Raw genomic sequence first — 25834 nt, forward strand, 5'->3', positions numbered from 1 at the left:
ACCAAAAGACCAAAGTTCGACCAAGTCTTACGTGCGAGTTTGGGACAAGGTTGCTAATGTGTATGTGATTGTGTTCTTGTGATTTAAAAGCCCTAAAACAGAACACCCAGGTAGGGAAAAAGGAACAGCCCACTACCCACCCTCAACACAGGGTTAGCGCGCCAGACCTCGGCCGAGGCCTGAGATCCCGCGGCCCAGCCGGCGAGGGCGGAGCCTGGAGAGCTGGGGGCGGGCCGGCGCGGCGGAGGGGCGGTGCCGGCGCCGCAATCCGCGGCCCGCCCCCAGCGGAAGTGCCGCCCGGCCCGCCCCTCCCTCCGGAGGCTGGTTCTCCTCCCCGGGCCCTTCCCCCGCCCGGCTCTCCCCGGCGCAAAACGCCTCCTAAAGCGAGTTCAGCCAGGGCCCCAACGCCAGGTCCGAAGAGGAGGCCCTGGCTCTGCGTTTCTGGCTGTCTTGGGCGGTGCTCTCTGTCCCTCCCTCTCCCCTCCCTTCCATTCCTCTGTCACTGGCGCGGCTGCAGGCGCCGCGGGGGACCGCACAGGTAAAGACTTGGCTAGTGAGGGCGCAGGTGTGGGTGCCTCCCAGGCTGGACGGGCACGGGAGAGACTGACGGCACGTGTCTGGTTTTGTCTTAAATCGATTGTATTAACAGTGGGGCTAGGGGTGGGCGGACGCAGACCCCAAGAGCGCTGCAGTGCGCTGGGGAGGCAGAGGGGGCAGGACTGAAGCCCCCCAGAGCTTGGGGGCCGGATCATTTGTGTCCCCGTGTCTTGCGCAGGCTCCGTTGTGCCTGGGAGGTGGTGAGCTGGCTGGGTGGGGGCGGGTCGGGGCCGCGGCACCGGAGGGTTATCCCCCACCCATTCCCCGCGGTGACTGGGGTCTGACAGTCGCCCCGCCTGGGCGCGCGCAGTCTGAGGTTTGCAGAAATGAAAATCAATAAAATCGATGCAATGGCAAAGAACACGAAACATGTTGGATTGTTATTATTTGCGTTTGTTAAATTCTTATTTTTATTTTTTTACTTCCTTCTTGGAAAACGTGGCTTAGGCTCGGATCAGACCCTCGGAGAGGGACGCAAAATGCCCCCTGGTCTCCCAGCAGGGGGCGGGGGCCTGTCCTCGGCCCAAAACCGCGCAAACTTCCCGGAGCTGCTGTGCGGGGTCCGGCGGCGGGAGGAAAGCCCCCGGTGAGCTCAGCTTCCGGATACGGCTTTCCCCCGCGCCTCGTCGTCCGCACTTCAGGGAGATGACCCCCCTCCAGCCGCATTTCCCCGGTTCACGATCCCCGCGCCCCGGGGGCCGCGCCTCCTCCCCTCCCCCGAGCTCTCCCCGGCGCTTTAAATAATGATATTTGCATGCAGGGAGCGATTCATAAATATGTCAGGGCCGGTGAAATATAGGCAACATTTCAAACTTTCTATTTAAAAAACATGAATTATGGCCGCGGAAAATGTGTTCCCATTTAAAGGCGATACGAAGTATTTGGTGTCTCGTCCCCGGGCCCATCCATCACACAGACAATAAAGAGAGTTTTTCGCCCTGACACTCGCGATTTATGGGCGCCCTTCTCTGCCCTCATCACTCACCCGCCGCGGCCGGCCCGGCGACAGGCCCCGCGGAGAGACCGGCGGCCGCCCCCGCCCGCGCGCTCTCCGCTTCGCGCGCGCACTTTGCGCCCTTGTCAGCCCCCCAAGACCGCCGCTCCCGGGGGGAAGAGCCCGCTCCGGGAGTTGGGAGGTCGGCGGTGATGGTTTGGGCAGCCAAGTGGGAGCGGGAACCCCACTCGTCCTCTCCCCTCCGCGCAAACCTCACTCAGGGCTGGGGCTGAGAGCGCCGAGGAGCGGCCTTGCTGGCCCGCTCTGCGTCCTGTCCTCGCCCGGCTACCACGGCGCCACGCCGGGAAGTTTGCAGCGCAGGCGGCGAGAGGTTATTTACGCGCGGGTTCGAGGTGAGGGGAGAGGACTAGGCAGGGGCTCCTCCGGCCAATTTCTGGCTTTCTGCCCCAGGGAAGGCGAGCTGGTCCCCAGCTTTCTTGAGCCCTGCTGGGCGGACGCTTCTGGGCAAAGCTCTTTCTACAACTTTTACAAAGCCTACCCCTCTCAGGTGCGATCCCCACAAACACATCGTGGGCGTCCGAGGCACCTTGCAAACTACTTTTACGGACAGGGGCCGAGGAGTTAGCGAGAAATAAGAAAGGGGAGGCTCCTTCCCTAGTGTTTCGCCTCGGGCTAAGCTCGGCTGCCCGGTGCCCTCTCCGCCCACCGCCCCACCTGGCGCGCGCACACACTAGCGCGCTGTCCTCCCAAAGCCGCCACCGACTCGCTGCTGCAAACTTGCGTCGAAAAAAGTTCGGGCTCCATCTGCCGCGGAATTTGCTTTCGGTTTTCGCCGCGGGCGGACTTGGCCCAGCGGGTTGCCGAAGCACCGCCAGAGGTGGGAGCTGCCGGACACTGCCCGGCAGCGAGGGCCGATCGACCTGTGGGCGCTGATAGTACAACTTCCCTCAGAGGACGGACGCGCCGTCGCACGATCACGAGGAGCCACCTCGTGTCCCGCGCTGGGCCGATGCGTCTGCGTATACGCAAACCCGGAGCCGTTTCCTGCCGGATGCCTGCGAGCTGGATTTATTCGGATACAGGCAGCGCAAACTCCAGCCAGAGAAATCCTGTCGATTCTAAAAATGACAAGGTTGAATTTATTAGATCAAGATTCATGTATTAAGTGCAGGGAGATATTATACACACAGCTCCACGTCCAGTGTGAATGGAAGATCGCTTCCGGTTTCAAGGGCATGTAACAACATCTGAATATTTAGATCTATAGAGGGATATAAAATATTATTAAATTCTCGGTGTGTGCACATAGTTAAGTTGGAAAAATTCTAGAGCAAGTGCCTTTTTACAGCCCCTGCTTGGGTGTAGTCTGGGCTCGAGATAGCACTCATGTCCAAATAATCACCCAGCAAATATTTCCTACAGCCAGAGTGAGTTCCGCATTGTTGAGGGGTGCAGTTTTAAAAGTGCACCTCTTTAAACACATGCGGCATGGCAGAGGTGAAATAAATACATTTGAAAAACGCAGGCGCGCAGATAACTGAGCCACTGCATCGATACAGTATTTCTGGGTATGGAGATAAATATCCCTACCAGGTCGGCTGTGGAAAGTGCGTACAAATAGGGTGGCTTTCGGGAACCCGGGGTGGGGGCCGCGAGTCCTGCAGCTCCGGGCGCCGAGCACGCTGAGGTGGGCTCTGTTCGATATCCGCGGCCTCGGACCCGGGCGTGACTGCTACGAGAGGCGAGGCTCGTCCCGGACGGCCAAGACTGCCGCGCCTTGGGGGTTCTCCCGGATACGCTCGGAGAGGGAAAGTTCGCGGGGCGCTGAACCTGGCATTTAGGGTAGCAGGGCCTGGGGTCCAGCGAGCAGCCCTTCCCCCTCAGACACTTCAACCACCCCTCAATCCTGGCTCCACCGGGCTCAGGCAGTGGCCATTTGGGCCTATTGATTTGAAGCAGGAGCGCGGAAAAAGGTGGGTCGCGCTTGATTCCGAGGTGTCCCAAAGCGCGAAGCCGGAGGCCACCGCGAAGAAGCCCACGATTTCGCCCCCGTGCGAAGTCCAGGCCCCACCCGGCCCGCGGAAGGCCCATCTGAGGCCACAGAAGCAGTTGTCTGGGTGTATTTAGTAATGAAATGTTAGGCATCCCCTCACATACTCAGTGCTGAGGCCCAGATGCCCCGTGGGTGTCCTCCGCATATTTGCAAAGCCCAGGCAATGCCATCAGCGAGGTCGGCGACGTTGCAGCTGTGAAATTCCAAGACCAAATACTAATTTCAGAATATGGCGCTTGCAACAGTCCACAAGTCTCATTGCCTTGGTCTCTCTTCTTTTCTCACCCCTCCAAACGCACCCAACCCTTAAACAGGCACAGAGTTTCTGAGAGCCCCTGCTTGGGGAGAAATTAGGAAAGACTTTGTCATGAGTTCCTCGGAATTGCACATTACTGAGACAGCCCTGCCTCAGAGAAATAACCCGGGCTCTGAGAATGCTCTGCTTCAAAGAGTGTGACTGGGCCGAAGTGGTATATACGGTATACCAAGAGAAGGGAGAGAGAATAGGAAATATTTCTTGGCAAGTAGGGAAAGGGGACAGGGGAGAAAAAGAAAATTATTAGGGAACCAAGAAAGCAGCGGGAGAGGAAACAAAAAAAAGAAAGAAGAGAGGAGGAAAAAAAGAGAGCCGGGGAGGCGAGCCGAGAAGACTGCAGGCCGTGGCAAGGCCCCGTGACCAGTCCAGGCAGTGGCTCCAGCAAGCCGTGTGCCTCCGCGGCCCCGAGAAGAGGCGAGGGCCGCCCGGGACAGTCCTACACCAGCCCCACGAATCTGGGCCCTGCTCCCAGTCCGGAGGGGCGGGCCTGGGTCCAGCAGCCTCCTTGCACTCTTTCTCTACCCCCTCCCAGGGGACCACAAGGCGGGGCGGGACCGGGGTGGGGAGGCCCCCAGGGGCACACGCCAGTCCGGGACTGTTTGGGCGCTCTGGGCCAGGCTTTCCAGCTCGCCGGGCCTGACCTGTCAGGCGGATTATCTTCGAGGGAGATTAATAGGGGAGGCGGGCTGCAATAATAATCGTTTTGTTTGATGTGACAACTCTGATAGGCGTTGATTTACTTACAAACTGATAGGCTTTTAATTGAGCGCCTCCGCCGAGCCCGAGATGAAAGGGAAGCGGCGGTGAAAGGCGGCCCGCCTGCCCTCCGGCCTCAATACTGATTAGCCATCTCGACAGTGAATAGTTCAAGGCATTTTCAAACTTTTTTCCTCAGCTCTCTCCCCTTCCTTCTCCTCCCACCCCCTCCTCAAATATCTGCCGTGACTACTTCTTTTTTAGAGAAAACAAATCATTTCCATTGTGTGCAAATAAAACCCGCAGGACATCCACGACAACCGCCGCTGGGGGTTGGAGGCTTTAGGCCTAGCGCGGCGTAATTAATAACTCCCCCACCCCCACCGCCTGCGCAGCCCTCGGAGATTTGGCCTCCCTGGCGAGGTGCGCAGGCTCGGAGGCTGGCACCTCCCGAAAGCCCGAGGCGCGCAGGCCCCTAGGCGCCCCCCTGCGCTCCGACCTTCGGAGATGGATTTTGCGAAGAGCGAATGCACGCGGACCACGATCCGCGCGCGCAGCACGGTGTAGGCCCCCGAGCGTGTGCGGCCACACCGCTGCACGCCCATTCCGGGGGTCGCGGGGGCCACTCTCTGGTTCCCCCAGGCTTTGGGTGCTGAAGCTGCTGCCTCTAAACAGCCCGGCGTAAAAAGAAAATGGCTAGAATTCCAAGAAAGGGAAAGAACTGAGTCCGGAGAAGGTGGGGAGGGGGAACGGGGGAGGCGAGCTGCGGTCACCTCCCGCTCTAGCCGCCGCCCCCAGCATTCAGTGTCTGGGCCTCGCGAGGAGGCCACGGCGACAGGCGGCCCACGGCTGGGCTCGCAGAGCTAAGGGCTCTACAGTTGATCCGGGCCGACACCTCGACAGCCGAGCACTCAATGACACAGACAGACACTAACACACCCGCAGGATACGAGTGGCCTCACAGACAGGCTGCCCTACAGAGGCAGTTTAGGACTGTTCCTGCCCTCAGAAACGGGCACCTGGGACTCGCTCCCCAAAGACTATTCAGACAACCTTCACAACCTCTCCTGTGGCCTCGCCACCGTCTCACGGACTCACCTCCCTCAGTTGTCGCACAGGCAGACACTCCAAACCCCCTTGAACGCAGGTGTGTTCTTGCACCTACACACGCGCACACATACACACACCAACAAACCGCAGCCCAAAATACACACCGCCTCACTCTCCTCTTCTCCAAATTATCTTTAGTCAAGTTACCATCTCATGAAGTTTACCAACCTAAAGAATCAAGGGATAAGATTAAAATGCAGGAAAAAAAAATGCCTACAAGATAATTCTAAAACTCACCCCAGAAAGTTCTCGGTACCTGTGCGGAGTGAGAGACAGAGACAAAAATGGGGGAGAGGGGAATGGGGTGGTGAGAGAGGAGAGGGCGAGCACGCCGAGGGCAGGTTCCAGACCCGACTCCCGCGCGTACCCGGCTCAGCTTCGGGTGAGCGCCGCTCGAAACCGGGTCTCCAGGCCGGGTCCCCGCCCCCCGTGCGGGTACAGACTGGCTCCTGGCTCCCTGCGCTCCCTGCCCCACCATTTATCAAAAGGATTTGACAACAAAAGAAGAGCCGTGGCGGAAAAGTGGGGGAGGGGAGATTCAAAGTCTTCCAAGTCCTTCCGAGGAAAGGAATGTGTCCTCCTCTCGCCCCCTTCCAGTTTCTTTGAGTTTCTGGAGGTGACCCCCGAACTCGCTCCGGACGCTACCAAAACCCTGGCAACTCACACAGCGGCACAAGCATACACACACACTTGTACACCCAGATCCGGGTACATGGAGACACGCACAGCGCCTCCCTTCTTCCTCCCAAACAGCGCGAGTGACAGTGCAAATCGAGGGGAACGCGGCAGTCCCGCTCCGCTTCCCTGGAAGAGCCGGTGTTCCCACAGGCAGCCGCCCCCTCCCTCTCTGGCTCCTTCTCTCTGCTCTCCCAAGCGCAGGTCTGTCCCAGATCGGCGTTCCCATTAATTCAAGCGAGCAGCCTGGAGTAACCCTGGCTACCAAGCTTGGAGGGATGGCGCGGGGTAGGGGAGGACTGGGGAGGTGAGCCTGAGTAAGCCTGAGACTTATCCCCCCCATACACCCACGATCAGGCCTGTTCTTCGCAGCCTCTCAGCACTAGCCACGATGGGGGAGGGGAGTCAAAAAATTGAGGCGGGGGCCAGAGGTAACCCCACCATTGACCTCTAGGACTCAAGGTGAGGCTGGCTCTTAGAAGTCTCCAAGTTTGGGGAGGGGGCACTACGGATGGTGGGGTCCGCGGCAGGCTGGCAGCCTCACATCCGCACGCTACACGCCCCCGAGGGACTACGGCGGAGAGGGGGTAATATCCCATATAAGACGTCGCCGCTGCCCGCCTCGGGTACTGGGAGCCGCGCGGAACTCCGCGGCCCCAACGGACTGAAGTGCCCTGAGGTGGAAGGGTGTATCTCTCTCTCCGACACCGAAAGGGGCGAGGCGCACACCCCAGGCCTGCGCACCCATCTCACCGCCCTGGGCGCACCTGCGCACTTTACTCTTACTATTCATTTTCCTGGCACTGAGCGCCTCTTTCCCTTCTTCCATTCTTTTTCTTGAAGCACCCCCCACCCCCAATCCCAGGAGGCTGCTCCTCTTTCCCCCTCCTCCAGTTCCCCCTCGGTCTCTTCCTTCCTCTCTGTCTCTCTCCCTCTTTTTCCCTTCAAGTCGCACCCGCCTTGTAATCAGCAACAAAAGCTGACATAAATCACGGGCGGATTGACAAGAGCTGACAAATAACTGATTGATTGCGGTCGAGGAACATTGACAATTGATGGAGGAGTGGAGATGCCCAAAGAACTAGTGGGGGGGGCAGGGGGAGAGGAAGAGAGAGGGTGGCAGGGGAGAGTAAAAATGGGAGGGGGGTTGAGTGTGAAACAGAGGAAACATGTGACCCCCGCTCTTGCCCCAATCTGCGCGTCCCCGGGCATCACGTGGCGGGGAAGGGCGGGGAGTGCGACGCACAGCTAGGAGATGAGCCGCCACCGCCTCCGCAGCCCACCTAGCTTCTGGTTTCTCCACCGCCCAATCTCGAGAAATCAAAGCGGGCGGGCAGACTTCCTCCAACACACGCTACCCACCTTTCCTTACCCTTGGGGCCATGCCGGGAGAGATTTCAATTACCGAGGAGAGAGTATTTGGTGTGGGGGCCTGCTGTTCGCACCTAGAGTTGACAGTCCGGCTGTTGTCCAGACTCCCGCCGGTGCTCCTTCTGAACACCCCCTCAATCTGTTCCTCACATGCTCCCTCCTGCAAAAGGTTTCAGTTTATTTTCGACCTGAGAAAAGGAACGACGACGAGGAGGAAAAAAGAGGGCGGCGGCAGATAGCAAACATAGAATAAATGTCCAGCTCGTCCTAGGAGCTAAATCGAGGGAGGGGACATGCAGGGGGGGCGGTGAAGAGGGAGCTGCCCATTAAAACCAGCGCTGAGAGTCCTGGCGGCGGCGGCGGCGGCGGCGCGGGACGCGTCACATCCCCTTGACCCTCCAATCACCTCGGGCTCCCATTTGATTGGAAGGCGGCAAAGGCTTTAATCTCCCCCTCGGTGCAGCTGCTTTTGAAGTGAGTTTCCTCGCCAGAGCCCCGGCTGGACAGGCAGCGGCTCACATCGCAGAGCGCAGCGCCAGCGCCGGGCCGCGAGTGCGCAGCGCAGGGGCACAGTCCGAGGAGGACACCGCGAGCCACCCGGCACTCCTGCAGTCGGGCCGGCTCCTCCCGCTCGGCCGCGGCTCCGCTGCGGGCCACCCAGGATTATTCGCTTCTGGCTCCAGGCGCCAAGAAGGCGCGCTGGGCGCCCCTGGCCGCCGCGCCAGCTCCTCCTCCTGCTGCTGCTCCTGCTCCCCGGGCGAGCGCGCAGCCCCGAGCCCGCCCCGCGCCTCCCGGAGCCCTCCCCCCGCTGCTCCCATGCGCGCGGGTGGGTCATGAGCACAGCGCCCTCGCTTTCTGCCCTAAGAAGCAGTAAGCACAGCGGCGGCGGCGGCGGCGGCGGCAGTAGTGCGGACCCTGCCTGGACCAGCGCGCTCTCTGGAAATAGCTCCGGCCCCGGCCCAGGCTCGTCCCCGGCCGGCAGCACCAAGCCTTTTGTGCACGCCGTGCCCCCCTCTGACCCTCTCCGCCAGGCTAACCGCCTGCCCATCAAGGTGCTGAAGATGCTGACGGCACGGACTGGCCATATTTTGCACCCCGAGTACCTGCAGCCCTTACCGTCCACTCCCGTCAGCCCCATTGAGGTAAGGACCCTCTCCCCGTATCGCGCTAGGACCACCACACTGGCTGTCGCTCCACGAGATTTCTTTCTCTTGGGATTGGGGGTGGGAGTGGGGGGCTCGGAGGGATTCAGCTCCGGGATAGGGGGCGAGGATAGTGCTCCCGCACCTTAAAACTAGAGCGGAAAGGGGAGGAGGTAGAATGCGGTGTGAATGCTAAGGGGCAAGGCAGCCAAAACTTATCTCCCTTTGGTACTAAAGCCCCTGCCCCGACCCAGGCCCCCGCACTTTCGGCCCGGAAGACGGACAGGAGTCCGAAATACGGTTCCAAAGTCGCAGTCCTCCGCTTCCCCAGAAGCTGGTATTTGTACACAGCCTCAGGCACCAACTGCTCGAGCCCTTACTCTGAAGAATTAGGGATGTGTGTTGGGGGGGGGTACAGTTCTGGGGCTAGGAGTCAGAAACCAAAACATTCTGTGAGTTTTTAAAAAAACCAGTTAGCGCTTAGAGAAGGCAGGAAAGATCCTGATTTGGGCGGCGGGGAGGGGGCTGCCGCCTTCTCAGGGGCGAGAATGTGTGTGTCGTGGGGGAGCCGCCTAGAATTGCGCCTCGGCGCTGGAAAGATCTTCGCGGGCTGCTGCGGAGAGGCATTTGAACCCTAGAAGCCAGGATTCTAAAGGGTTTCCCGTTTTTTCTCTTTGTGCCCCCCGCCCCCATCTGACCCCGCAGCTTGATGCCAAGAAGAGCCCGCTGGCGCTGTTGGCGCAAACATGCTCGCAGATCGGGAAGCCCGACCCCTCGCCCTCCTCCAAACTCTCCTCGGTCGCCTCCAATGGGGGCGGCGGGGGCGGTGCCGGCGGCGGTGCTGGGGGCGACAAGGACGCAAAGTCGGGCCCCCTCAAGCTGAGCGACATCGGCGTGGAAGACAAGTCGAGTTTCAAGCCGTACTCTAAACCCGGCTCGGATAAGAAGGAGCCGGGAGGCGGCGGCGGCGGGGGCGGCGGGGGCGGCGGAGGGGGGGTTTCGGCGGAGAAGTCCGGATTCCGGGTACCGAGCGCCACCTGTCAGCCATTCACGCCCAGGACAGGCAGCCCAAGCTCCAGCGCCTCGGCCTGCTCGCCTGGAGGCATGCTGCCTTCGGCCGGGGGCGGCCCAGAGGGCAAGGACGACAAGAAGGACCCCGACGCTGGCGGCGGCGGTGGCAGCAGCAAGGGCTCCGGGGGTGCCTCGGCCGAAGGTGGACCCACGGGATTGGCGCACGGCCGGATTAGCTGCGGCGGCGGGATTAATGTGGACGTGAACCAGCACCCAGATGGGGGCCCCGGGGGCAAGGCTCTAGGCTCGGACTGCGGCGGATCATCGGGCTCCAGCTCCGGCTCGGGCCCCAGCGCGCCCACCTCCTCCTCGGTGCTGGGCTCTGGGCTGGTGGCACCTGTATCGCCCTACAAGCCGGGCCAGACAGTGTTCCCTCTGCCTCCCGCGGGCATGACCTACCCAGGCAGCCTGGCTGGGGCCTACGCCGGCTACCCGCCCCAGTTCCTGCCACACGGTGTGGCGCTCGACCCCACCAAGCCCGGCAGTCTGGTTGGGGCGCAGCTGGCGGCGGCCGCGGCGGGCTCTCTAGGCTGCAGTAAGCCGGCCGGCTCGAGCCCCTTGGCCGGGGCGTCGCCGCCGTCCGTGATGACAGCCAGTTTGTGCCGGGACCCGTACTGCCTGAGCTACCACTGCGCCAGCCACCTGGCAGGGGCGGCGGCAGCCAGCGCATCGTGCGCGCACGATCCGGCCGCTGCGGCCGCGGCGCTCAAGTCCGGATACCCGCTGGTGTACCCCACGCACCCGCTGCACGGCGTGCACTCATCGCTAACGGCTGCCGCCGCTGCCGGCGCCACACCGCCCTCCCTGGCCGGCCACCCCCTCTACCCCTACGGCTTCATGCTTCCTAACGACCCGCTCCCCCACATCTGCAACTGGGTGTCGGCCAACGGGCCGTGTGACAAGCGCTTCGCCACGTCCGAAGAGCTGCTGAGCCACTTGCGGACCCATACGGCCTTCCCCGGGACAGACAAACTGCTGTCGGGCTACCCCAGCTCGTCGTCTCTAGCCAGCGCCGCAGCGGCCGCCATGGCTTGCCACATGCACATCCCCACGTCCGGCGCTCCGGGCAGCCCCGGGACGCTGGCGCTGCGTAGCCCCCACCACGCGCTGGGACTCAGCAGCCGCTACCACCCCTACTCTAAGAGCCCGCTCCCTACGCCCGGCGCTCCCGTGCCCGTGCCCGCCGCCACCGGACCCTACTACTCCCCCTACGCCCTCTACGGACAGAGACTGACCACGGCCTCGGCACTGGGGTATCAGTGAGGGCTGTCGGGAGGGCTAGCGAGGGAGAGAAAGGAGCTGGGGGGAGGGGAGGGGCGGGAACAGGGCAGAGGCTACTGTCACCCGCGCTTGGGGATGACCCGGGCCAGGAAAGGAAAAAAATATATACCGTATCTATCTACCCGAAACAGCGACCGAGACCCGGTGGGAAACTTCCCTTTCCCCCACCTCTCACCTCCCCACCCAAACTTTATAAAAGTTGAAAAAATATCATTTGACTTTTTATAGAAAAAGAAGGAAAAAATAATTGAGAAAGTGTTCATCTGAGGACTGCATCGGTGGACACTGGTATTTATTTATGTTAGCTCCAAGCGGACCCGTGGTTCAAAAGTGCATTATTTAGTTTGAGCTCCGTAGGTTAAAAAAAGAGGAGGGGGAAAAAATTAAAACTTGAGGGTAAAAATGTGGAAAACAAACCCTCCCGTCCCTTGTAGATTATAAATAAATACAAAACGGCCACAGAACTAGAGGTCTTCTCTTTAATGTTACTTTAAAATTGCTATGATTGTATTGTACGTTCTTATTTAATGTCTGATTGAAACACAAATTTACATGCATGTTTGTTACAAAAAATGAAAAAGCAAGTCACAATTTGTCAGCTCTGATTTCAAATTGCAATTATTTTTAAGGTGTATACCATCGAAAGAGAATGGGTATTTTTTTGTATGTATTCTGGAAGAAAACAAAAAAAAGGAAAATTCTATTCCAAAACCTCATTTGCCTTATTTTGTTCTTTAAAAGGAACACAACTATTTTTAATTTTTAAGTCCACCCGCTGAGAAGGGGACAAGTAAGGTTTACGTCGTGTACTAAAATAATAGACAATGTATCGCTTTAAAGATTAAAATTCCGTATATTTGATGTATTAAAAGGTTTTACTTCTTCTTCTTATCTTTTTTATTTTTTGGTTAAAGAGAAAGAAAAGCATGACAGTTTCGGCCTCAGTGGGTTCCCTGGGCCTCACGGCTACTCCTTCCTAGGACGGTGGCCGCGTTTCCGATTGTTTTGTTGTGATTTTCAGGAACAGGCAAAGGCTTCGGAAGGACTGGCCAGTCGTGGGGTTGGCCTTGGGGAAAATATTCTTAAAGAGGGGATTCCACAATTTGGAAAGATAGTGTCCTTAGCTATTGCTCATTTCGTTTTTAATTTTCCTCCCAGCAGCTGGTTTGTTAAAAGTGAAAGAAGAAGAAAAAAAAAGAGGAAGATTTTTTTTTTAATTTCCCTCTTGAGATTTTTGGGAGTTTAGGTTTCGTTTTGTGCAGAGAGCGGCGCAGGCTGGGACTAGCCCGCCCGGCCTCTGCCCCGGGGAGGTGCCGCTGCCCGCTGTCCCTCTCCACTTTCCAAGTATCTCCTGTCCCGGGCGGGCAGCGAGGGGACGGAGGGCGCTTGGGAACCTGTTTCTCAGGCGTGGGGGGAGGGCGCCGAACCCTCTTGTCCCTCGGGGGAAAGTGAGTTAGCTCTCCTTTTCTTCTTCTGGCTGCCGAGAGCCAGAGGTGGCCGCCAGCCGACCCCCTCCGGCGCCCCGCGGGCTCCTTCCTCTCTCCGGAGTCTGGACCCGTGGCAGGCCGGCGCCGCGGCTGCTTTGGCGCGTCCCGATTTCTCTGCAGCCCGCGCTCTATCCCAGTCTGCGCCGCAGGAAAGCGCGCCGGGGCACGGGACCCGGAAGCCCCTTCAAATACGGCCCCGCGAGGGTCCTGGCGCCCATTCTTGGCTTCCCTGGGGCGATCAGGTAGGTGCGGAGGGCCGTTCTGGGCTGCGAGCTCCGCTCCGCAAAGGCGCGGTGGGACCCTCCGTCTGGGCGCGGATCCCCGCCGTGCGCGCCTGTCTCTTCTCCCCAACTTGAGCGGCGGGACTGAGCTGCCTAAAACGCCAATGGAACCACGCAGAGAAGAGCCCTACTCTTTTTTGGGGATGGGGGCGTCCAAGGCCCACACCCCCAACTCCCCCTGCTGCTCACACACACACTCACACTCTAGGCCTGGGCGCTCGCCCTCCCGGGTCCGCTGGAGCTCTGGGCCCAGAGCACGCCTTTCCTGGGGTCCCCGGACCACGGAGTCGCGGCGCTGAACGCGCACCCCGAACTCCCCTCTCTCTGGGCTCAGGCTGTTCTGGGTTTCCCAGCTACCGGCCTCCCTCTGCGCCAAGCTCCCCCTGCTGCCTGGGGAGGCTCAACCGCCCTGCAGAAGCCGCCCTCGGCCTCGGGCCTGGGACTTTGGTCGGTCAGCCGCGCGGCCCTCGCCACCATTTGCTCGCGGGTTTGTGATTGAGGTTTTTCCACCCTCCTTCCAGCGTCAGCCTCATGGCTGCCGGGCCTCTTCCCGGGTTGCACGCAAAGCAGCTCCAGCGACCTCCAGGCTGCCGCGGGGAGCTCCCAGGCCTGCGCCTGTTGAGGACTTGGTGGATACTAAGGCTCCGTCGCCGCCTCCCCAGAGAGGGGCAGCCTCCAGCGCCTCCGACCCTCCCGACTCTGAGAACAAGGGCTGGCGCCCGAGGAGGACCCTGGCCGGCGGTGTGTGGGACGCCGCAACCCTGCTCCCACTCTGGTCCAGCTAAGAAAGGCTGGGCTGGGCCTGCCTGGGCCTGGCTCCCGGAGAACCCTGACCCCCAGGCTTTCGAACAGACCTCCACACACCCACCAAGTGGGAGTTGAGGACGTTCAAGGAGGTGGTGGGGCCCGAGTCTCGACCTACTCCAGTGCCCACGGCTCGGGACGCGAAAGCCAGGCTCCTGCTCACCCTCTCACCACACCAGCCACACACCCCTGGCCACTCCGACCCACATGCTTCGTCCTCCTTTGCCTCATGTCTTCGGACAGGGGTCCTCGGGCCACCACACTTCGCCCACCCGGACCCTCGGGCGGGGAAGAACCTAGAAATTCCCCAGCCCTGGAATTTCAGGTCTGGGACCTGCAGGGAGACAAACTGGGCACGGTCGTGCCTTCACGCCCACTCTTTGTATTTTATTAACAAAAATGAAAACCAAAACGCCTTGAAATTTTAATGAGACGTCCTTCCCGGAGAAGCTACTCAGAGGCAGCAAAATTCCGGAGCTGGCGGCCGGGAGTTGGGGGGAGAAAGGGTTCCCCGACGTGTTGGACGGAGCTGAGTCATCCCGGGCGCGGGGTTAGTGAAGAGAGGGTGCCAGCACGTGCTGCGGGTCCAGGCCGAGGTGCAAGCCCCGCTCAGGGAACAAATGCCCCTCCCCGCGGCGTTCCCCCGGGCTCACTCCCGCTTTTTCCAGAACTGCCGCGGATCCCCAGCTCGTCGGCCAGCTGCCGCCGAAGCCTGAGCGGAGCGCCGCGTGTCCGCCAGGCGGCGCTGCGGGGCCCGGCGGAGCGGGAAAGAGACCCGGAACCCTGGCCGGTGCGCAGGCCACCGGCTGGGTGGTCGTCCTGAGGCTCCGCGCCTGCACCTTCGCACGGCCTTCTTTCGAGTGCGGTGTCCCGGAGTCCCCTCCTTGTAGGTCCTCGCTTCTCTCTTGCTGCGAACCATGTCCTCTGCGCTTCTCCACCTGCTCTAGCTTCTGCTGTTGTGTTCCTCTTGCTCTCTTTCTCCATCCCAAAGGAGTTGGCCCAGATGTCACGGGCCTCCTCCCCAACCCGGGGAGCTCCCACCGCCACCCTCGAGGCTCCGACAGGTCCCCTTGTCTGTCATACTGAAGTGGTCCCCACAAGTTCATACATTCATTCACTCCCTCATTCACCGATTGTGTCCTAAGGCCTACGTTTTGCCAAGGGCTGTCCATCTCTTTACTCGCTCCTGACGCAGATGGAGAAACCGAGGCTAAGTCCTGGAAGTTAGTAGCGGGGCCAGCAGAGAAAGCCCGAGCCTTTCCCTCCATTCAGCTCCTGCCTCCATCTGTACCTCCGGTGGTGACACTGAGTGACCCTGGTGTCTTAGTGCTGGGTGGTCTTTAAGCAGTAAGGAAAGGCAGACGAAAAATCCCCTCTAATTGACGAACTTCCCATGCTTTGGAAAATATGTAAAAGTTGCCCAGAAGGTGAGGCCTGTCCTTGAGAGACCATCTGATGGCCTCTTCTGCACATATTGACTTAGGGTTCCTGACCAACTGTGGCTGGAGGCCTGGTTGTCCTCAGAGTGACTGCAAAGCCCAGGCTGACATCCAGCCCGTATTATCCTATATTATCCCATTTAAACTCCACAACAATTCCATGAGGTTATTAGAATCTTTAGCTCCATTTTAGAGATGAGGAAACTGAGGCTCAGCAGAGGAAGGATACTAGCTTGAGGCCACATAACTAGTGGGTGATGAAGTCTATGCAGAGATTCTCCCCTGGCTGCTCTCACTTGAGGAGATTTTAAAGCACAAGGATGCCTAGGAACCAGAGATTCTGATTCAGCTGGGTGAGAGTGTGGTGGACATATATTTTTTTAAAAGTTCTCAGTGTTATTGTTACTATTTTACTTTTTATTATGGAGATTTTCAAACATACACAGAGGCAGAGAGAATGGTATAATAGACCCTCATAAACCCATCACCCAGCCTCAACAGTTATCAACTCATGGCCAATCTTGTTTCCTCTCTAGCCCCTCCAACTCCTCACCCTCCACCCCCTGCCATTATTTCAAAGTGAATACAGACATCTCATCATTTCCCCTTCTCAGATGTCAGTCATTTCCAGCCAGGATTTGAACCTACACCAGGGCTGGCTCCCAATCCAGGGCTCATCCTGCTGCCCTGCCTCAGTTGAGGCTGAGTGAGGCTAAGGATGTTGCTCAAGTTCAGTTAGGGCACAGCAAAGCTGGAGTTTGAACCTACTTCTATCAGACCCAGAGCCCAAGCTCTTCACCCTGCCCTACGCTGAGGATCCCCCAAAGTCCCAGGGATACTGAGCCCTCTCTGCCCAGGGTGACCCCAGGGCTCGCCCAGGGTTGTCTGGGCTGTGAAGACTCGAGCCCCTGGTGAGGCAGCAGTGCCTGGTGGGGACGCTCACAGCACGAGGGGCATTCTGCAAGCGAAAACAGCTTAAAGCTGCATGGTGCAGTGGAAGGAGCACAAATATGGGTCAGGCTGATCTGAATCAAACTTGTAGCTCTACCACTGGCTCAACTCTATGACTCAGTTTCTCTGGACCTCAGTTTTCTCATCTGTAAAATGGGGGCATTGGTACCAACCTAATGGGGTTGTTGTGAGGCTCAAATAAAAGAATAAATGTGAAAAGTCCCAACCTACTTCCGGCCCATACTGGCTCTTAGCAAAGACAAGTTTCTTTCCTCTTTTCTTCCCAAAGTCTCACTTCATTATGACCAGCACTCATGCTCAAGAGCTAACTGTGGCCCACCAGCTCAAATTCTCACTCCACCACCTGGCCATCAGAGAGCCTGTAAGCATGGCTCCTCTTCTGATCTGACCCCTCTTTGCCTGTCCTACCTTGTGTCTCACCAGTCCTCATAGTTCAGACCCTCTGCCAGCCGGCTAGCCCACCAACTCCTTGGTTGGTTGTGCTCACCATACACTCTTTCCCTGGAATGCCCTCCTCCCTCCCCTTCCCTCAAAACTCCTTCAAGACTGTCTCTTCCAGGAAGCCCTCCAGGTCTTTCCCCCACCACACGCTGATCTTTCTCTCCCTTTGCATTCCTTCAGCATCTAATGCAAAGGTAGAAGGTAGAGGTATAGAGGCCACTGGACTAGGGATAAGGACACTTGGGTTTGAGTGGTGTCTCTTCACAGTTGTGTGACCATGGAGAAGTCACTTCTGGCCTCTGTGAAACTGATCTCCAAAACTGATAGGGGGCTGTGCATTCCGTGGGTGACAGCACATTTACCAACGATAATAATGTTGATAAGTAGCATGTATTACTATTCCAGGCACTAATCTAGTCCTATTACTCTTACTATCCGCATCTTACAGGTGAGCAACTGATAGCTAGAGAGAAGCAACACGTCCGTACTCCAGATCTGGAGTCTGTAATCACTGCTACACTGTGCTGGTCCCTGGGCCTGGAATCTTTGTCCTCTTCCTTCTTTTCCTAATTACCAGCACCTCAAAACTCCTGCTTCAAATCTCAGGGCAGTGTCACCTCCTCCTGTAAGCCTCCCAGGTCCTTCCCATTGGATTCAAAGCCTTTCTCTTTGCTCCTGTAGCACCTGTCCATCCCACCATCATACTTGCTCTACGTTTTCCTGACAGCCTGGACTCTGAGCACTGGAGAGGAGGGACTGTCTCCTGTACCTGTTTCTGGTCCGGGCAGCTAGCGTGGTACCTGGAACATAGCAGATGGTCAATAAACTTTAGAGGGAAGGAGGAAAAGGGAAGGAAAGAAGAGAGGAAGACAGAGGAAAACAAAAAGTAAAAAAAGAGAGGAAAGATGTGAAAGAACTGGGCTTCCTCACAGGAGGAAAAGTAGCAATGGCCTTAGAGGAAATGTGAATGTCTTTGCCCAGGGCCAAAACTCAGCGCTGGGTGATTCCATGTGTCAGTTAGAAATTGCCTTTGCTGACAATAATGAAGACCACTGAATAGGGGCTTAAAGAAGATAAATGTTCTCTTCTCTCAGTCTGGAGCTGGGCAGTCCAGGCTGTGTGTGGCCCTCGGCCATCAGGGACCCAGGGTCCTCCTGTCTTCGGCTGTGCCAGCCCTACAAGGAAGCTTTCATCCTCATGTCATCCCTGAGTCCAAGATGGCTACTTGAGCTCAGCTACCATCACCTCATTCCAAACAACAGGCAGGAGGAGCGAAAAGAGGTAAATGGTACCCTCCCCTTTAATGAGTCTTTCTGGAATCCACACACAACTCTTCAGCTCATACCTCATTGGGTAGAACTTAGTCACATGGCCATACTTAGCTGCAAGGGAGGCTGGGAAATGTAATGTTTAGCTAAGCACATTGCTGCCTCAAATAAGTTCAGGGTTCTGTCACTCAGGGGAGCTAGAAGGCCAGACTGAGTTGCTAACTCAGTCTGCAGGGAGTTAGCAGACTGCCCTGTAATCCACAGATGGAGTCACCCAGAGCCAGAGTCAGAGGAGAGCTCTCTTGATAGTGGCCTCCCAGGGGTCCAGGTGCTTCTACCTCTAAACTCCAGAGTCTTGTTGATACAGTGGGCAGGGGTGGCACTCGATAAGCCCGCAGAAGTTGTAATTTAGGGTTGGTGTGTTTTGTTCCTTTTAGATGCCTGGAGTTGTACACTGCAGTGCGTTAGAGTGGGATTTGTCAAAAGTAATTTTTGCCCCTATAAAGGACTTTGGTTAGAGACATGTTCATTTTGGCCCTGCACCCCACACACAACACCAAGCCAGGAAGAAGGATCATCTTTAAAAAGAACAAAAACAACTGGATGGAAAGGAAGTAGCTTTGTAAACCTACTCCAAGCCCGTTACATGTTATTGATAAAAAACTGAATACAGCCTCCAACTCAAAACAGAGGCAAACCGATGCTAAATCAACTTTGCACTAACCTTACCTTAAATAATTATAGTGTAACTACAGAAACCTAAAAGAAACAAAACAACCCAAAAGAACACAAATGGTGTTGCTGAATCACGGCAACACTGGAGCGAGTTTTAATTGGGCCTCCTGCACAGCAGGAGTCTCGTGGCACAGCTGTGCTGGGTCCAGGAGGGTGTGGGCAGGGGGAGGGGACTTGGAGGAGGGAGGAAAAGACTCTTAGCACTAGAAGGGGCAAAGAGAAAGCGGGAACGGGGATGCATGAATGTGAGCTTTTTGGTTGCCCTGTTGCTGGAAGCTTCTTCAGCCTTAGGTCTCAACAAGGGAGGCATTTCAGAGTTCTCTGCTGACCCCTTTACGGGTCCCTCTGTGTCTCTGCCATTTTTCTTTCACACGCTTTACAAACATCTCCTCTCCCCCACATCCTCCAGGGGCAACTCCTGTGGTGTGGGAATTCGACACCCTCCACATCACTTCTTAAGCCTTTTGTGGGTTGAGGGAAGGATGCAGAAACCACAGCCTTTTTTTGAGAATCCGATAAAAGCTACAGCCCCTTTTTATAGAAATAAGTACACATATTCAACATTGGAAAAATAATTTCAGGTAGTTCATGATCCTGCACATTTAAAATCCTTGATCTTGAAGGAAATCCAAGATTAAATAGAAAAGGAGCATGCCCTTGGGAAATGCCCAGAGGGACTATGGGTTTTCCTTTCTAAATTATTGTGACCAAGGTGACATTCCAACTACTCTGTGTGATTAACTGTAATAAATAACATTTATGTCAACCTCCCACAGGCCAGTGTTAACCTGTGCAACCTTCACAAGAACTCTATGAAGTGGGCACCATCATGAGCCCCACTTTATAGATGAGGAAACTGAGGCACAGAGAGGTGAACTGATTTGCCCAAGGTCACACAGCCAGGAAGTGCAGAGCTGGGATTCTGTTATAGGCTGTAAGACTCTAGGGCCATTATTTTTGTGCTGTTCACCACTGAATGGTGGCCTTTACCTCTCTATACACTGAAGCCACACACATCTGTCCTTCTCCCCTAACGCAGGTGTCAGGCCCCACCCAGTGGTGTGCTGGAATCAGCTCACACTGGCTAACAAGAGCCAATTGTGCATATCTTTTCCCGACTCCTCATTCTGTGGCGTTATGTCGATAGCTTGAAATCAGCCATGGTGGAAGTATTTATACCACAGCAACTGGCAAACACTACAAGTGAAGGCTTTTTCCCCCAGAGAGCTGTTTGTTAAATATTCACCAGCACACTCCTAGACCCACCTATTCTAGTCCCAGTCAGATGGCTGCAACCTACAGACTCAGCTGCTCAAGCCCTGAATCAGTGGGAAGCAGGGAACCTCCTCCCTGCCAGTGAGGAGGATTTGGATACCGTCTGCTGCCCCAGGCTCAGTGAGTGGGGTATTTAGGGAGAGGGCAGCCTCCCTCTCTAACCCCACTGTATGCAGGCCATCTTCCAACTGCCCTCAGTAAGTTCCGTCTCCTAGAAGCCAAGTCTGGTCATCTCCTTCTCCTACACAGTTCCAGACCCATTACACTAGAGCAGATTGACCACTGTGGGATGATTCCGGCAGCTCACCTATTGTGGGGAGCCCTTGGTTGCCTAGAAGCTTCTGCAGCCTGCCCAGCTCTGTACCCCTAACACTGGACCCTTGGCTTTTGATGCTGGCTGCCAGATCTGGTTTAGCCCTGCCCCTTTGGGGTTAGCCACAGGCAGCTGGCCCCTCCCTCAAGCCCTGCCCTCTCTTCCGCCTTCTGGGAGCGCCCAGCAAACTGCCGAGCTGGGGCCAAGCCAGTCATGACAATACATATTCTCTGACATTTGTCCACAGGGAAACCCCATCGGACAGCAAGGATTCCAGTGGGCCAGGCCTAGAATGGAGCCTGTCCTGGTGCTCTCTCACCAGGCAGAGTCTCAGGCCACAGGAAAGAAATTAGATTATTATTATTACCACTTAGGGAGCATTTTCCTTGTGCCAAGGGCTTTATATTATCTTCTTTAATCCCTACAAGATCTTTAGGAGATAAGTACTATATTAATCTCATGTTATAAAAGAGAAAACAGAGATTCAGAGAAGTTGAGTAACATGCCTGAAGTCACACAGCTAACATGTGGTGGGCTGAAATCCAAGGCAGAGCTGACTCACTCCAAAGCCCATGCCTGTAAAAGCTGTGTACGTCATCCTACAGGTCCTGCTCACAGAATGTCCATGGCCGCTCCTTCCCTAGTGCCCTTTTGTCTCTGCTGGGGTTCCCTGGGGAAGTTCCTAAGGCGAGAGGGAAGACAACCTTGGTCACCTGTGGGAAGACCACTGCCCAGTCAGAGTTGTGATCCTCCAGACATGGAAAGTGAGCATTCACTGGCAAGCACGTAATGAGCACCTGCTGCATACACAGCATTCTCTTGGGCATGGAGGCAGTGAGAAGATGACCAGGACTTGGCATCTGCCCTCAAGTAACTTACTGTCCAGTCTAGTGGGTCCCGGAAACAACTATTGCCTTAAGGTGGGCTGTGGTTAGGGCTGTAATCAGTGGAGACACAGGATTAATTCTGATAGGAGGATGTGGAAATGATCGGGGAGGAGGCAGCACTTGATCTGGGCTTGAACAATGAATAGGTATTTGATGGGTGGAAAATGGGGGATTTGGGGAAACAGGAGGAGGGACCAGCAGGATCAAAGGCATGGAGGCAGGACGGCTCATGAGGGTGCTTTGTAGGAATGTGGCTGTAGCAGAGGGAGTGGGTGGGAATGTGGTGGGAACAGATGGTGTCCTGTTCTTTGATAAGCAATGGGGAGCCATGAGAGGTCTTTGAGCAGAGGAGTACTGTTATGGGATGGAACAATGAGAGACTGGAGATGAAGAGACCAATTCAGAGGTCAGGTGGTTCAGACAGGAGAAGGAGAGAGCTGGAAGCAGGGGAGAGAATGCGGAACAGGCAAAGACACTTCCAGGGGACAGTGAGGAGGTGGAATGGACTGGACTCAGTAAAGGGCAGGGGCTGGAAAGGAGAAAGGGAAGGCAAATATGATCCTGAGGCCTTTAGCCTATGGTATGGGACTACACAGCTGGAACAGAGAGACCTCCAAGTACAGTGGAGGTCTTAAATCAGATAGAAGTTTCTCTGAGGACTTTGTTATCTATGCTGGTGAGGCTGCCCTGCTCCATGACGTCATTCAGGGACCCAAGTTCCTTCCATCTTGGTGCTCCTTCCATTTTGGTGCTCCTTCTTCCCCCAGGATATTATGCTCATTGGTGTGATCAAATATGGGTACTTCCCACCATGAGAAGGGGAGGCGGAGGAGGTCCGGGGCATGTGATGTCCTTTTGAACAAGTGAGGAAAAAGTTGCTCATAGTCACATGGCCACACCCAGCTGCAAGGGAGGCTGTGAAATGTAGTTTCTGCCCAGGGGCCCATGTACAAGGAAGATAGGGAGAATAGATTTGGGGGTGGAGGGCTAACCAGGAGTCGGCCACATCTGGGGCCCTGGAAGAAATTCCAAGGGAGAGCAGGCTTTGGCAGGGAGGTATAGAGTGTGGGTTTTGTATGGGTTGAGTTTCTGATGCCTGCAGCAGGTAGCGACTGGAGAAGTAAATTTGTGAGTTGTAAGCAGAGAAGAGAGAGCCGAAACCTGGGGTGTGAGGGATATGTACCCAGGGAGAGAAAACAGAAGAAAATTGGACTAAAGCTGGAGCCTGAAACTCTTGAGGAAGGCTTATGAGGAACAGCCAATAGTATTTTTGAAAGATGGTGGCACCACTATATCCCATCTCACATACTCTTCTTATACCATGAAGTTGACACTTCTCCCCCGGCAGGTGGAGTCTACGTCCCCTCCCCTTGAATCTGGGCAGGCCTGTGATCAGGGCGGAAGGGATGCTCTGTGACTTCAGAGGCATCGGGACAGGTGATACCACCTCCTCTAGGAATGCTCACCCTTGGAACCCTGTGCTGTGGGGAAGCCAAGCGGCCACACAGACAGACCGTGTGCGGGTGTTCCAGCGACAGCCCCAGCAGGAACCAGCCAACAGAGGCATTAGCTGTCAGCATGGAGTAACAAGAATCAAGATTCCAGCCGGCAGCCTTTGGGCTGCCCCAGTGGACCCTGAGTGGGGTGGGCTGTGGAGCCAAGCCAAGAGCCCACAGCCTGAGAAGAGCCAGAGAGGCGGCAATCCTGGGGGTCCTCCCCCAGGAAATGAGCCCTCCCCACTAAACCCCACCCAAATTGCTCATTCATAAACAAAATAAATATTGTCATTGTTTTAACCCACTAAATTTTGGAGTCTTTTTCTTGTAATAGGTAAATGATACAGGCCAGAGTCCCTTTTCCCACCCTAGGAGAATGCCCCAACCCATACAGAAAAGGGGTGAACCCAGGTTGACCTTGCCACCCTCATATTCTCTTCCTATTTGCCTCTTACTTGTCCCTTCTCCAGCCATGACATGTCCCTTTATCTGTGTTCCTAGCCCCCGGCTCGCTGCTTTGCCCAGCCTCTGGACCCCCAGGATTGCCGCCTCTCTGGCTCTTCTCAGGCTGTGGGCTCTTGGCTTGGCTCCACAGCCCACCCCACAAAGGACATTCCCAGGCTACACCCCTTCTCCCTTTCTATCCCCAGAGGGCCAAGAGAGTGGTCTGGTGGCAGAGAGGTGGAAGGAGATCATGGGGTCTTGGAACACAAGGGATAGAGAGGTCTCCATGTTCCCTTTGATGTATTCATTTCCCCTTAGGACACCTGAGTAGGGAACAGATGTCAAACTTGGAGAGTCAGAGGGATGAAGGTCACAGAGGAAGCTTCTGTGACCAAGAGGCAGGCCAGAGGACAGAGGATGGGGAAGTAATCGGAGGCACCACATCCTGGGGAGACAAGAGACTTCAGAGGGGACATGGCTCCAGTGCCAGGAGACCCCAACAAGATGGTGAGGGAGTGTTTTGGTAGAGGGGTAGGCATGGCTGCACAGCCAGAGCATTATCGGGGTACAGTGTGAAATGTTTACCACAATCAAGTTAATTAACACATCCATCACCTCACATAGTTACCTTGTGTGTGGTGAAAACACTTAAGATCTACTCTTTTAGCAAATTTCAAGTATACAATACAGTATTATTGACTATAATCACCATGCTGTACATTAGATCCCCAGAACTTATTTGTCTTATAACTTTAAGTTTGTACCCTTTGACCAATGTCTCATTTCCCACATCCTCCAGCCCCAGGCAACTACCATTCTACTCTTTGCTTCTATGAGTTTGACTATTTTAGATTCATTATATATGTGGTTATCATGTAGTATTTGTCCTTCTGTGTCTGGCTTAGCATAATATCTTCCAGGTTCATCCACGTTGTTGCAAATGTCAGGATTTACTTCTTTTTTGAGTGAATAATATTCCATTGTGTGTGTGTGTGTGTGTGTGTATCACATTTTCTTTATCCATTCTTCCATCCATGGACACATAGGTTGATTCCATATCTCGGCTATGGTGAATAACGCTGCAATGAACATGGGAGTGCAGATATCTTTCAGAGATACTGATTTCATTTCCTTTGGATATATACCCAGAAGTGGGATTGCTAGAGCATGATAGTTCTATTTTCAGTTTTTTGAGGAACCTCCATACTGTTTTTCATAATGGCCGTACAAATTTACGTTCCCAGCAAGAAGTGGACAAAGGTTCTCTTTTCTCCACACCCTCACCAACGTTTGTCATCTCGTCTTATTGATAAGAGACATCCTAACAGGTGTGAGGTGATATCTCATTGTGGTTTTGATTTGCATTTCCCTGATGATTAGTGATGTTGAGCAATTTTCATGTACCTGTTGAGCATTTGTATGTCTTCTTTGGAAAAATGTCTATTCTGGTCCTTTTCCAATTTTTAAATGGGTTATTTGATTTTTTGCTATTGAATTGTATGAATTCCTTATATATTTTGAATATTAACCTCTTATCAGATATGTGGTTTGCAAATATTTTCTCCCATTCTGCAGGTTGCCCTTTCATTTTTGATTGTTTCCTTTGCTGTAATAAGCTTTTCAGTTTGTTGTAATCCGACTTGTCTATTTTTGCTTTTGTTGCCTGTGCTTTTGGTGTCATATTCAAAAAAATCATTGCCAAGACCAAGTCAAGGAGCTTTTTCCTTACGTTTTCTTCTAAGAGCTTTACAGCGTCAAGCCTTACATTTAAGTCCCTAGTTAATTTTTGTGTATGGTGTCAGATAAGGGTATGTTGATTTCTTGGGGGTTTATCCCTATGCCGATACCAAATTCTACACATCCCAGGACTGTGGCCAAAGTACCTCCATCTATGCATTGTGAGAGTTCAATACCAGGACCAATGTCTGCCAGGGGAGGGTCTGGCCATTGAGCAAACGGCTGGCATGCTGATTGCCTGACAGATCAATTAAGCACCCGACAGATTGCCAAATCAATGACTGATGGACAAACCAGCAGCCTGGCTGGCTAGGGACAGGGTTTGCACCTTATCTTTATCCCAACCCACACTTAGCACAGTGCCTAACTCAGAATAGATGCTCAAGAACTGGCTGCCATATTAGTCATATGGCTCACCTAGCATCAAGAGAGGCTGGGAAATGTAGTCTTTATTTTTTTAAAATAATAGGAGAATGGAAAAATAGGAGAATGACGATTGGAGGGCCTGGTGGTCTCTGCTATAAGGACACAGTGATAAGTTCTGGTTACAGGATGCAGACACTTGAGGGCCACACCTCAAGTTCGGAGGTGAAATTGCACAGAGCTTTGGAATTTTGGAGTTACCTCATCTGAAGAGCTTTCAAAAGGCCACAGTTTCTCCCCTTTACCCATTGGTATCCAGGAGATACTGAGCTGAGAAGCAGAGAGAGGCCACTTCACCCTTTGAAATGACTGCTTTCCATTTCCACAGGCCTGGCCTTGAGGAAGTATAGTCTATGTCTTCCTGCTCATCACAAAGTCTTACTAAAGTTCCCATTCGAAACCTGGCCTCAGTGCTCCTGATTACTGTTGATCTTGAATTCTTTGCAGACAGGGCCCATTCAGTGTCACCATCTTCAATTCAGGAGTAAGAAGCAAAAGTTCTGAAAATTCTCCCTCCTTGCCCCTTTGCTGAAATGGCTTCACTTTGAGCCCGATAGCAAGCTCA

At 55.2% G+C, this 25834-nt stretch overlaps 1 protein-coding gene and 3 pseudogenes across 1 annotated transcript; 1 reads left to right on the top strand and 3 right to left on the bottom strand.

Moving 5' to 3' along the window:
* Positions 1 to 92: 92 nt before the first annotated feature.
* On the bottom strand, positions 93 to 858 carry LOC147916810 (uncharacterized; annotated as a pseudogene).
* Positions 859 to 1766: 908 nt separating this feature from the next.
* LOC147916811 (uncharacterized) lies at positions 1767 to 5222 on the bottom strand (annotated as a pseudogene).
* Positions 5223 to 8146: 2924 nt separating this feature from the next.
* On the top strand, positions 8147 to 12151 carry ZNF503 (zinc finger protein 503). The gene is made up of 2 exons (XM_004426926.3): positions 8147 to 8915; positions 9621 to 12151. The coding sequence occupies exons 1-2, from the start codon at positions 8607 to 8609 to the stop codon at positions 11247 to 11249; spliced, it is 1938 nt and encodes a 645-aa protein (XP_004426983.1). The 5' UTR covers positions 8147 to 8606; the 3' UTR covers positions 11250 to 12151.
* Positions 12152 to 12436: 285 nt separating this feature from the next.
* Positions 12437 to 14758, bottom strand: LOC147916812 (uncharacterized; annotated as a pseudogene).
* Positions 14759 to 25834: the final 11076 nt, after the last annotated feature.

The sequence above is a fragment of the Ceratotherium simum genome, chromosome 6, assembly GCF_057802395.1.
Source record: "Ceratotherium simum simum isolate JZ-2026a chromosome 6, ASM5780239v1, whole genome shotgun sequence".
NCBI lineage: Eukaryota > Metazoa > Chordata > Mammalia > Perissodactyla > Rhinocerotidae > Ceratotherium > Ceratotherium simum.